General features: G+C 40.9%; 2 protein-coding genes across 2 annotated transcripts; one reads left to right on the top strand and one right to left on the bottom strand.

Annotated features, from left to right (window-relative positions):
- Window positions 1-1,872: 1,872 nt before the first annotated feature.
- birc5b (baculoviral IAP repeat containing 5b) lies at window positions 1,873-4,771 on the top strand (the record flags this gene model as incomplete). Its single annotated transcript, XM_083920532.1, has 4 exons — window positions 1,873-1,998; window positions 3,142-3,251; window positions 4,474-4,591; window positions 4,694-4,771. The coding sequence occupies 4 exons, from the start codon at window positions 1,873-1,875 to the stop codon at window positions 4,769-4,771; spliced, it is 432 nt and encodes a 143-aa protein (XP_083776658.1).
- A 6,448-nt stretch (window positions 4,772-11,219) lies between these two features.
- On the bottom strand, window positions 11,220-12,278 carry neurod4 (neuronal differentiation 4; the record flags this gene model as incomplete). The annotated part of the gene is made up of 1 exon (XM_083920953.1): window positions 11,220-12,278. The coding sequence occupies one exon, from the start codon at window positions 12,276-12,278 to the stop codon at window positions 11,220-11,222; it is 1,059 nt and encodes a 352-aa protein (XP_083777079.1).
- Window positions 12,279-13,208: the final 930 nt, after the last annotated feature.

A 13,208-nucleotide genomic window follows, 5' to 3' on the forward strand; every position in this document is an offset into this window, starting at 1 on the left:
GAAAAATAATCACGAAGAAATTCAAAGCTTTGGAAGAATGCTGAGTGACAACAGTAACACACATGTGTGTAAATTCAGAGCTAGGTGTTATTTGGCACTGTCTGCTAAAGGCAGGCACCCGCCATACAGGTCACTTGGAGCTACAGTAACATGACATCAAATGTAGTCCAATTCACTCCAGGCATACTGCTCAAGAAGCCCTCACACTGCATCACCTCAGCGCTGACGACTATTAGAGTGTGATACACATACAGTGTAAAAATCACACACTCAGAGCCTTATAAGCAGGCACACTGCGTCTCAGACCTCCCCGCAGGCACTCTGCTGGAAGATAAGGTTAGAAGGGGAAAAGGACAGCAGTTTACAGTTGTAAGCACATTTCGACACCCAGGGGTCTGAGGGGTAGTGTTACAGGGATACAGTGTGTGGCAGGACTGTCCATGTCTCTCACAGTCGTAAACATGCCAATAAAGTTTACACCACAAACCATTAAATTGGACAGATTACTTTCTGGCTATTATGTCTATGTTAACTTTGACATTTCATAAAAAATATACTCAAGCATGAAACGTCAATAAGGATACCTTCATCACAGACTTGAACTCAGCCTCTTATGTATAGTTCATTGCATAACAAGACAGGAGAAATTACTTTAAAAAGTCACTACAGCAAACAACATACCGGAATTTCTCTCAATTGCCAACAGGGGGAACCAAGTTCATCCATTTGCTGAATCTGAAGCTTCACAACATCTTCAGCTAAACTTTGTTTTTAGATTTTTCTAAGAAAGAAAAAAAAATCCATGTGTCACATGCTTATGAAATGCTTGGTGGATGGCATTCTTGAGGTTGTGCTAAAAAAAAGGTCATGTGCAATAAAGTAAAATATAGATATAATTAAATATATCCTAATAATAATTAACTAATTAATATAATGATCCAAATATCAGTAAAACTAAAAAATGATAAAGAGAAAAATAAAAGATTACTATTCAAAGATTAAAAAATATAAAGCGGATGGGCTGCAGAATTATTGTTTTTCTGCACAATTGGTATAAAAATGCATGTAGCCATAAAACAGGTGGATCAAATCAAGCTGATCGGTTCATGGCTGTGGTATAATAACCACATACAACCGCTAAGATGTTGAATTCCTTTGCACCAGTCAGTTATCAGATTTGCATCGGGCCTAATAGCGGCTCTTAGCTGTGAGGCCTGAAAATATCACAGCCTGTCGTGAGCTATTGTTTAAATAATGCCTTGTCCAAGAGATGTAAGGACAAGAGATATGATTCTGTATATGATGTACCATAAAGACTTTTCAAAATCTCAAAATCTGATCCTATTTCCTTTGGTATGCTACATTTGGAAAGGCAGAATTAGTTTAAGAAATTAAATATCCTGATTTAGTAATATGAGGAATGTCCTGATGTCAGGGAAATATTAATGAACTTACAGTATGTTCTAGTTTTGTTAAATTGACATTTTAAATGTGAAATTACTGAGACATGGTGTAGCCTAGTAGTAGAACGTTTAAGAATGTTTTATTTATTTATAATTAAAAAAAAAAGTAGGCACTCGGAGTTCGTCCTACAGTAGGTCTACTTGTGCTCCTGTTTTCTGTGTGTTTATCCTTTCATCCTGTCTCAACCTTCATTTTCAGGAGAATTACCTGTGTCTGATTTGACGTCTTGTAGCTGGAGTCTGGTGACCTCATAGAGCCCCGCCCACCTTGAACATGCTCAAACTTTAATCAGCCAAAAGTGGACGCACCTGTGGAAGCTGCACGCAAGCGCCGTCAACATGTACGCATCGACAAGCACACTGAGAATTAAATCGAGTTAAGCCTGTTTCGGGTTTCTTTGCTGAAGATATGGCCAGCATAGATATATTGACGATAAGGTTTTACTCATATGACAAAATGTACAGTCATGATTTACGCGAACAAAGCTTTTCAGACTGGCCATTTAGAGAGGAATGTGGCTGCACACCTGAAAAGGTAAGAAGACCGCTGTGTCTTGACAGCTCCTGATTAACTGTTGTTGAAATAGGATGAGTTAGTTATCGCCGAATAACCATGCCTGCCTATTGTAGCCTATAATATAAAGAAAGGTGGCATGGTAGGCTACAGTAGCAGTGCATTTAATCAAGAGGGGTATTTGCCTATAATGAAAGTAGTAGGCACAGATCTGTTACTTAAGTAAATATGGCAATAAGCCTATACAGCGTGAAAATGCACTGTTATTAGTAGAAGTATTGCTTTTCAAAATCTTTCTTGAGCTAAGTAAAAGTACATGAAAATATACGCTTATGTAAAGTAAAAGATATAAGTTATTACCTATCAGTGAGTATCTTAATCCATAATATAGACCTATCATAATTTGATTTGTATTAATAATCCGAATCTGCAAAGTCTAGAAACAATTTTTGTCAAATAAACATAGTTGAGTAGAAGTATAAAGTGTTATAAAATGGAAATACTCAAGTCAAGTACAAGTAAACCAAAATTGTACTCAAGTAGTCTACAGTGCTTGAGTAAATGTACTAAGTTCATATTTAATTTCACCACAGGAAGACCTAAACTTCTAAGTTAGACAGGGGCCATGAGATCAGACTCATGAGATGTTTCCTCTAATTCTACTCAGGATGTCAGACAGCTCTTAGAAAACCCTAATTTATTTTAACCGACATGACTATGACTGATAATTATTTATGTACTGCAAGCTTGTTTACACTCCCAAGTTATGCAATTTTATACTGCAGCCTTTAACCCAAGGCTGTGACAGCTTGTGATACACAGTTAAGCAGGTGTCAGATTCAGTTTCATTGCATCAGGTGTCCAGTGAGCAGATCCTTCCCGTTGCCCACTCTAGTCTTATCGTGATGGATGGGCTGCTGACACCTCACTTGATGAGCAACACTATATGCCATGTTAGCAGCTCTAACCCCCCAAGAGCCAAAAGGAGATCATCTGCTGGTCTCATTCTCATTGACACTAATCTCCCTGCAGCTATGGTCTTTTGTTCTTGCACTTGTCTTATTAGTCGAGTTGTCGATCATACAGTTCCTTAATTTAGTGCTTGTTTTGTATTTTACAGTATGCTGGACATAAGGCATCTGTTGCTATTTTGTTTGTTTACAGATGGCCAAGGCTGGGTTTGTCCATTGCCCCACTGAGAATGAGCCTGATGTTGCTTGCTGTTTCTTCTGTCTGATCGAGCTTGAGGGCTGGGAGCCAGATGATGATCCCTGGTAAGTAAAACGTGTCAACTTCTTAGCCCCTTACCTTTACCTGACTTATTCTAGGAGCCAAATGTGTAGCTGTAAATCAAAGATTGGGTGTTATTTCCTTTTTGTGCATAGGTAGGAAGGTCTTTTGTTGTTGTCAGGTGTTGAGCCGGTTTTTGACCCGGAATGTCAAGGAGTATGTTGCTCATATTATAGGAGCTCAGTCTACTAGGTAAGCTACTGAGGTGATTAGGGACTACGGATGCAAATCAGCAGCTTTGCTATAATCCGGCATGTTTACAGAGATATGTAAATATTGATGTTCGTTAATGTGCACTGTCCCAGTCTTTAAAATAAATCATTATTATTTTTATTATTATTTAACCCAGAAATGACCTGGCTGACATGTTGCTTTGATGTTACTTTGCTGTGTGTTGCTTTCATGAATCTGCAGGCTTTTCTTCCCTTTTTTCAGTGCAATGTGAAAAGGTCTCTCTGTCTCTGTCTCTCTCTCTGTCCCTGTCCCCACTGTCTGACATAAAGCTGGGTCTGTTCCATGTTCCTGCCTGTTAAAAGGAAGGTTTTCGCACTGTGTGCACAGGATTGCTGGATAAATATATAGATATTGCGCCTTGCTGCTGCTCATGAAGGAATTGTTGTCTCTGTAAATCATAAATAGGTCATATAGTGTGGTCTAGACCTACTCTATATGTAAAGCGTCCTGAGATAACTTTTGTCATTGATTTGGCACTATAAATACAATTTTATTCAAGTTACAACATGTCAAACAGATGGTTTAGCGCCACAACAGACAAAATCCCTTTGCCCTCCAAGTCAAACACCTGACACCAGTGAACTTCCTACTCATTATGAGTGCAATGTTATGGAACAGTGGCACCCGATTTACAGGAAAAAACATAGACAAGACCTTCACTTATATAAACTGTGTCACTGAAGTATATTATGCCAGTAGTGTAAAGGGATTATTTTTGTCTGTATCACTGTTTTGCCTATGATTCTAATGTTTAGTACTTCATAATAGAGAATGAAAAGGAAAGCTGGCTACCACATAACATCGGTTACAGGTTAACACCTTTTTGGAAAGTTTTCTGGTGTTTTTGATTTTGTAGACGATTGTATCTCGATTGAGCTGAATTAACGGGATAACAAAGCATTTCTTTTTGGGCCACGTTCAGATGTTGGTGTGCTATCTATTCATTTTGTCCTTAACATTTTCTCTGCCCAGGTCTGAACACATAAAACGCTCCCCTAACTGTGGATTCTTAACCATGCAGAAAGACTTCACTGAGCTGACTGTGGCTGAATTCTTTCATATGGAGAAGGAGAGGCTAAAGGTTTACCTTGTGAGTGTCCCTACTATCTGTGTAGATTGTGTGCAGTGAACTAAGGTTCTACTCAAATACTTATGCAGTGATTGTTCCATATTCTGCTTTTTTTTCTTCCAGAGAAAGGTTTGTCATAAGAAGATGGCAAATTTGCGGGATCTCATAGACCATACACTTGACAGCCTTAAATCTATGTGATTGATATCAAACTTCCTGTCATATTGTGATTTTTATTGCCACATTAATCTTAAGGGTCTAGCAAAAGCCTATACTCTTGACTCAATAGTTTTGATGTAATGGCAGTTTAATATATAAATAAAGTTGAGGAATATAATTTTGTTTGTAGTATCGTGTTTAACCACAAGATGGTGCTTTTGCATTAAAGCTGCAGTTTTTCCCATGTCCCAGACACTTTCTGAAGTTCTCAATCAAAACCTTCACAAAGGCAATCTGAAATGAAAGCACACATTGACCAGGATTACAATGTGGGCTATATTCCCTCTTTTCAAGCAAATACTTACCATTTTCCTGAACGTGCCACCATCTCTACCACATTTTTCAAACCTTGACCCTGGACAGATGGCCTGAAGCCCCTCCCTTTCAATACCAACTGTTGCCCCAGTAACATCTGTTACATATAGGGGGGCAGCGTGCACCGAGGGCTCACCAGGACACTTGCCTAACCCTGTGAGCAGGACTGAGATTTAGGAAAGCCTTAAGGATGTTGCTGCTGACAATGGAAATTGTGGAAAAGGTGCTCATGCAGTGAACACTCCAGGAAAGCTCTGTCACACTGTAATGCTTCACCACTCTTATTTAGCATTTCAAGAACAAAGGTGTAACACCAATATTATTTGCCAAAGTTTGATGTAAAGTTTTGAGATTTTCATGTATTTTATGTATCAGAAAAGAGGACGTTGGGCTCAGTTTCTGTCTCTCACCCTGTGGACAATGGGAGCTTTGGGTGGTGGATGGAGTGCAGGATTAAAAGATGCTATCCCTTCTCCAACCTTCCACTGTTCTGGATTAATGTCTAATGTAACACTCTGGTCACTGAGCCCAGATCAGCTGCTTAATTCTCCTTTATCCGCTCACTGCAGAGCAAATTGAAGAGACTATTTTTAGCCCCAAAAAGTAAAATACCCATAGTTGATGTAACATTTCTAATGAAATTGTTTTTTTCATGTTCTCAAATTGATGCTGTTGTGAGATATTCCCTCGGTCATTCAAATTTGGTAGTCATGGGCAAAAGTATTCATTTTATGTAGCTGTCTTGTATGTAGAGGATCATCTAACAACTCTACCAGATCCAGTTCACCCATGAGATGTTGATTTGACTTTAAGTTAAGCAAGTGGTGTGGTATTTGCATACATGCAAGTACATAGATTATAAGGGGCCCGTTTACAGTAATTGCTAATGTCACTCTAATCAGGGTTTATACCCACATCACATGTCAATCCACTTATTTGTGTGTACTCCAGAAATGAACAAAGAAAATGCCATGGTACGACTTCTATCCCGGAGCGGCACAGATGTGATGGATGGGCTTATCTGTGGGAATGGTGCAAAACTGTTGATTTGATTGGATCATAACTGAGGTGGGAGCTTGGCTTTGTACATTTTCCCCTGCCCCAGTTTTCTAGCAGTTCCAAGTATAAATGCATCAAAACGTATTTAGTATTAGTCATTAAGTTAATAGGAATCGGCACTGCACTACTGCACATGGATTGTTTTCTGATCTAATTAATATGCTGTGACAAAGGGCACACCATTGACCTCTACTGCAGTTTTCTAATTAATGAGTTTCTGCTAAACAAACTGTAAACAGTGAGTGCAGCAGATGGACAAACGGACAGATGTTACTAACAGAAAGTTTACAACCTGAGCTTTCCATCAGGCCCCATCTGTTGCTCCTGCGTCCGGTTCCTCCCTCTACCCTCCTCCAATACTTCTCATCAGCATCTATCACCAAACCCTCTCCTCTGATGCTCCATACAGTGCACTGCCCTAAATGAATGACATCAGCATTTACCCTCTCGCTTGACCTGCTTTAACCCTTAATAAACAGTGCTTAAAGGAAAGACATATGACAGCTAAGAATTTATTTATTTTTTGCTGTCTTGTTCCACTCTTGAGAAGTTGCAGTAGGGCATGCTGGCTGCTTGGTCTCTCAGACACCACGGCCCTCCTACCTTGGCTGTTTTTTGTGCCCTGTTCGAAAGGGACCTCCATCTGTCCCTACACTCAGCTCATTGTGGTGTCCCGAAGCCCAGCAACTTCCACAATGCAGTGGGCGTGCAGGAGGGGAGGGGAGGGGGGGGCAGGGTAAACACGACAGCATCCAGATCCCATTAGAAGCTCTTTAACTCCTACACCCTAATACTCTCAGAAAACTCTGGGAGGAGAAGGACCACCCCTTATCCTCATGCACACAATGTCACCTTTTACACCCATTCCCATAGGTAATGAGTCTGCGAACTGCCCTCTTTCCTCCCCTCCCACGTACATCTTTTTTTATTTTTCTCTTGCATCGGTAGAGCAAGCTGTCACATATTTTCTTTTAGCATTATTTCTCAACAAAATGATTGGCACTTTCCTCAAACTTTTAACAGTCAAAACAGTGGCGTTTTATTAAAACTGTGGACGTTAAGAACCATCCTTGGATATTTATTAAAGTTGAAATTAATGTTATTCCGGTTTCACTAGTTCAGTTTATAAATGATAATTAAGTCTTATGGGATATGGTGATGGATGGAACTGGGTTCAGGAAAAGTATTCATTTATATTTAATTGCTTCCACCATATTGACCGTGACCAGCCCAGTCTCTACATCTTCTCATAATGCCAGCCTTGCCATCTCTCATTGTTTTCTTCAGTCTTTTCCCACATCTCTTTCTCCATCCATCTCCTGAGTCTTTCTTCTACCAGCTGCTCCTCTAAGTCTAGGGCGTCTCCGTTTCAGGGCGCTCCACCTCTCAACCTGGGCGCTCATATCTCTATGCCCCCCACAGAGGCGTGTGTGTGTGCATGTGCACTGTGGTCCAAGAGGAGGGAACCATGGGGGGATCACTTGTGTCTGCCCCAGCTTAAAGGCAGAGGGATTACCGGCACACAGACACTGATTAAAGCCTTCCAGCCTCCTATGGCCCCATTAATACAATCTTAATCACAATGCTTTATCCCTCCTATCTAGCTCCTATGGATCAGGACCTTTTCATTTTAGTGGGAGCTACTCTTGTTTGGCCAGTGGATTAAGTTTTGCTGCAAACAGAAACTAAAATATAAACACAAGAGATTGAGAGGAAGCAAGCTTCATTCTGCACTTTAAAAACTTATCTCAGATTGAGATGGTTTTTGGTTTGGCAGTGATGGCAAACAGGGATACCAAAATCCTCTACCAAAATGAAATAACTAAAACTAATTATTTTATCTTGCCATTAGGACTCATGCTGTTGGCGTCTACTGTAAACTACTTATATAGATAAACAGACCACAAACGTTTAGGAGTGAAAAGTTGGAGTGCTGAAGCATTCGCTCTCTTTGGGCTGATATCTGACCTGACCTCAGAGTCTCAGGGGAATGAGCCACAGGTCGCGCTCTGCAGGCTGCCGTCTCGGCCAAGATGGCATGACGGAGCATGTGTTCGCTTCCCATTAAGAGACCCTCTTCATGCCCTTATCATATGTAGATGAGAGGTACTTGATAAACATATGAGGCCTGTACTGTAAAGTCAGGATTTGGTGCCCTTTTTCAATTTCTTTTCAAGCATTTGTCATAAATGTTCTTTGCACCCGTTATATAAAATATTAAACTGAACCTGAACTATGTATTTGAGATGATAAAATGCATACCTTTTCTATATTTTTAGTCAATTGTTCCATGTAACTATCAAACTACCTCTGTATAGCCATGTCCAAATTTCCAGAGACTATCCTGCATCTGTGTTTTGTAATCGTGTATCCAAAGTTAATTTATGTGGATTATTTCTATATCCACCCACTCATGTATTTGGACTCAGGAGAATAATCCATATACTCTGCCCCCACCGCTTTTGCAGTAACAAAACCGCAAAGACACAAAGAGGGTGTACGCCAGCTAACTCTGCCAGTACTTTCTCACAGGCCAAATGTCTGCCTGTGTGTAAAGCTATGTGTCATTCCTATGCTAAGGCTGACACACAGGAGCACAGATGACAAACTTGTGAATAGGGAGCAAGGACCTTAGTCACCTCTTCTGGCCTTTCCTTGTCTTTCCACTTCTCCTTTTTCCCCCCAAATTCCCCTTTCCCTCTCTCTATCTCATGCTCTCACTTTCTTCTCCCTCTCTCTCCCCTCAAATTGGCCCAGCTGTCCATCAGCCCCCCCGTAGTTCCCCCAGCTGTCGGCCCTCCCCAAACGAGAAGCTGCACAACAATACGGGTCACAGGTCAAGAGAAAGAACAGGCTGCGTTCACAATGGACCAGTGGCGCCCAGTAAAACAATCGTTCCCTTTTTCTCATCCAGCCTTTCTCCACTGTTGCCTGGACTGGAAAAGACAAACCTTTTGGAGAGGTAGCTGAAGAGGGGGGAAGTCCACTTGGACAACAGCCTCTGAGGCACCTTCCCCTTCTTACAATTGCCTAAAGGGCCACAATAATAAACACACTCTGAACACACCATGCTCTTGCTCTCACCTCTTCATCTTTATGCTCTCCCACCCTGTTCTTTGTTTATTTCAAGAGCAATTATGCCCTTCAACGCAATCATTAAAGTCAAAACTGACTTTTGTCATCAGTCGAGTGATATAAATGTTAGGAACTGTGCCAGTTTGAGCTGATCTGGAAATCAGCATCAGAATATTATATTCCTCTTCCTTCTTTCAACTTAAAGATTTTATGATATACTGTGAGTGGAGTTTATCATCAAAATATATAAAGAAAACATCTGACCAATTGATTTACTAAATTTATGTTGGCGTGCTGCATCTGAACAGAAATCTGGTGCTTTTCTCTTTGAGTTAATGCGGATGAATTATTTGAAAGTGAACACTTGCCCTACAGTGTTTTGGCATGAACTAGATGGGAAAATGGGACATGTGTGAGAGACTGCGAGCAGCAGAGACTCAGAAAAGCCGCTGTGACACATTCACCTGTTCCCCAGAGCTGTTTTCCCATGGCCCACAACAGCCTCCCGCCTGACCTGATAGAAACCCTAGAGCAAGCCTCTGAATGGCATCAAACACATTCACACATCCTGCAGCAGATCTCTATTCCACAGAGTTCTTCTATATTCCAGGAACTTTCTTATTTTTTTAATTAGTTTGTCCATTTTCGTTATTGTGAAACCACTTAACATGAATAATATTTTTATTAAATATGAAATTCCCTTTTGTTTATATTGTTAATGTATTGGAGTTGTTTTATACAATATTATGCCTTCATCTCAACGTACTGTGAGATGTTCTGACAATACATGCTAAATTTAAAAAACTGTACTTAATGACTGCAATATTGTCTGACTTCAGTAAAACACCTGAAACTGTAATGTAGTACGGGAACCTTCATAGGGCGTGAGATGCCATTGATTCACCTCTCAATATTAATTACAATAACTGGAACTTCTTTAGTTAATTTTGAATTTGTTGTGAAATCACAGAAAATAATCAAAATGACTTGTGGTGCCTTGAGTAAAGTTTGGGGACTACCAGGTATCTCACAATGTAAATGCAATAATGACATCTTTTTTTAATGTAAAACATCACATTCACTTTCAGTTGAATGACCTGAATTGATGTATTGGAGCTGCATAAAAGTACTCTCAGCTATATTGGGAGGCACAAACTTGTTGAACTGAAATTGTAAGTTTGGGATTACATCATGACAGAAGAAAACACATGGCAAATATTGTTACTATGGAAATAGCATATAATATAAGAATATTTATTCAATTAAGTGCGAAACAGCAAAATATTTACAACAGTACAGTATGACAAAAAGACTTATGACACCAAATGAAGTACCTGAAAGACCTCAAATAAATAAATTAAATACAGTACAGCTGCTAGTGACTGACAACAAAACCAAGAAGACTGAAATAAAAACTGTGCTGAGAACAATATAAAAAGGACAAGACGTTATCAAAATAAATATTAAATACAGATATAAATAAATGCATTGCTTTTTCTTATGGCAAGGGGGGCATTGGCTGAAGGCCTCAGTGCACAATTTAGGTTAACACTGGATGGATCTTTTTCACATGCAAACATGCAGATCTATCAAAGTTCTCATGTTTTTGTTCACTTGAAACAGCGTAATGCTTTAGTGTGGATATCTGATTTTGTAAAATAATCTTTAGTCATTTTGTAACAACTGAGGGCAACTTCTGCAGAAATAATTAGAATCCAAATAACAATCATAACAAAAAAAATAAATTAAATATTAAAGGTTATGGGTGCGTATCAGGTAGATTGAGTTAAGGTGATGAGTCTCTCTCTGAGCATTCAGTGCTCTCCCAGAGTACTAGACAACATAATGCAAACCATTTATCTATACAGTCATTACCACGGCCATCATTTGTACAGCAGTTCATTCAAGATCAGTGCTTCTCGCCTGGCCAGTTTTATAGCAGAATCAATCACTGGTCTTCTCAGCGGTTCACTGTGAGACTTCAGATGCTGCCCATCTGAGAGGCGACCAAGTGAGAGGGAGTGAAGGAGTCAAAGGCCACATCCAGGGGTAGCTCATAGCGGGAAGCTTGAAAAAGTGGGTGGCCCTGAGGCCCCCCTGGTAGACTGCCAGTCATGGGAGTGGGGTAATGGTGGGATGAGAGGTAGTGGGCATGGTGGCCAGGGTGGTGTGTGTAGTTCCTCTCAGACTCACGGGGAGAGGGCTCCTGCTTCAGGGCAAAGTTGCCACTGATGCTCAGTGGGGGAGTGAGGGGCCCATCATATGGTGGGGTGCCGCTGCTGCACTCGTTAGGGGAGGGGTTGTCATATACAGGCCCCTTGAACCCCTTCATATGGAGGAGGTGGGAAGCCTCCAGGGAGCCATAGGGGGGGCTGGGAAGGCCTGGAGACGGGTAGCTGAGGGGATGGCCAGCCTGACCCCCCACACCGCCCATCCCCGGGCCTCCGCACTTGTCGTCCAGCTTGTTGAGCATTATTGGAGTGGGTCCCAGCTGCAAACAGCCAGCCACGAGGTTACTGGTGGGCTGAGACAGACCTTTACACAGCATCTCTACAAAGCCGTTGCTCTCAGGGGACTGGCCACTCTCAAGCGACTCAGACAGAGCCCAGATATAGTTGCGTGCCAGCCGTAGAGTCTCAATCTTTGACAGTTTCTGTGTCTTGGAGTAGCAGGGCATCACTCTGCGCAGATTCTCCAGGGCATCATTGAGCCCGTGCATGCGGGAACGTTCTCTGGCGTTGGCTTTGACTCGCCGGGCACGAAACCTCTCCTGTCTTGCTTTGGTCATCTTCTTCTTCTTAGGGCCTCTCCTTTTGGGTGCCTGTTCTCCATTTGGTCCAATCTCCTCATTATCGTCATCCTCCTCTTCTTCCTCCATATCCTCACTGCCCAGTTCTGTGCAGGAGTGGATTCGGCCCCCTACAATCAGGCCATGGCTTTCCTCTCCATCCTGAGAGCTGCCATCGTCCTCCTCCAGCCAGCCGAGGGAGCTCACCAGCTCACTCACATCCCCGCTCTTTCCAAAGGGTTTGGTCATCATTTTGATCTGAAGAAACACAGCACAAAAAAAGAAAATCTGTAAATCAACAGATACAACCTCAAGTGTCAATCCCTAAATGTAAATGCTACTCACTAATGTAATGTTAAGATTTTGTATTGTTAATGATTGGGAACAGGAGCAAGAAGCACTGCCTGAAAGTTACTGTATGGCAACTACTGTCCCATGAAATAGAGAACTTATTTCAGCACTGCAGTGTTCAATCCTCTTACTCCAGAGGTGGTGGCTCTGTCTGACATTCCAAAGCTATGTTTTTTTTTTTTAAATGTATTATTATATTCCGATATTAACGAATAGATGACAAGGTTTTACCATGAATGATTCGCTGCTGTGATGCTGTTGTCGCTATAGAGACGCTGTCAATCTGGGACACGACGGGATTTACTCAGCACATAAAGCTCAAAGATTAATGCAACATACAATTTAGCACACATGCGGACAAGCAACACACACACATCTACGGTTTTTTTATAAATAGTATTATTACTTTTTGTTATCTTATAGAATAAATGCACAGCTCAGATGTTATAAGGAATTCACACTATTGTTGTTAAAAAGCAGACCTGCGACCGATCATTTTGTACTGTTTTAAGAGAAAAACAAATGCCCCAGTTAATTATTGTGCACTGATGCGTAAAAGTGGGGCAGATTAGTGTAATTTATGAATTCAGAACTTGAGACGCGCATGTGTCAAGGCTAGCCTATATGCTACTGAGCAAAAAAAAGAACACTGCAAATATATAAGATGTTTTTGTAAATAAGCTTTAGTGAATTTGTTTTTGCACTTTGCAAGGCATCACAAGTGCATATGGTGAATTTTGTTCCCCGAATTAGGTTCCCTAATAAGACTTATTTTAAACCTTTTCTTTATACTGGACTGATAATGAACGTATTTGTAAACTCACCTGTTTG

Source organism: Echiichthys vipera (assembly GCF_963691815.1).
Source record: "Echiichthys vipera genome assembly, chromosome: 9".
In the NCBI taxonomy this organism is placed as follows: Eukaryota; Metazoa; Chordata; class Actinopteri; order Perciformes; family Trachinidae; genus Echiichthys; species Echiichthys vipera.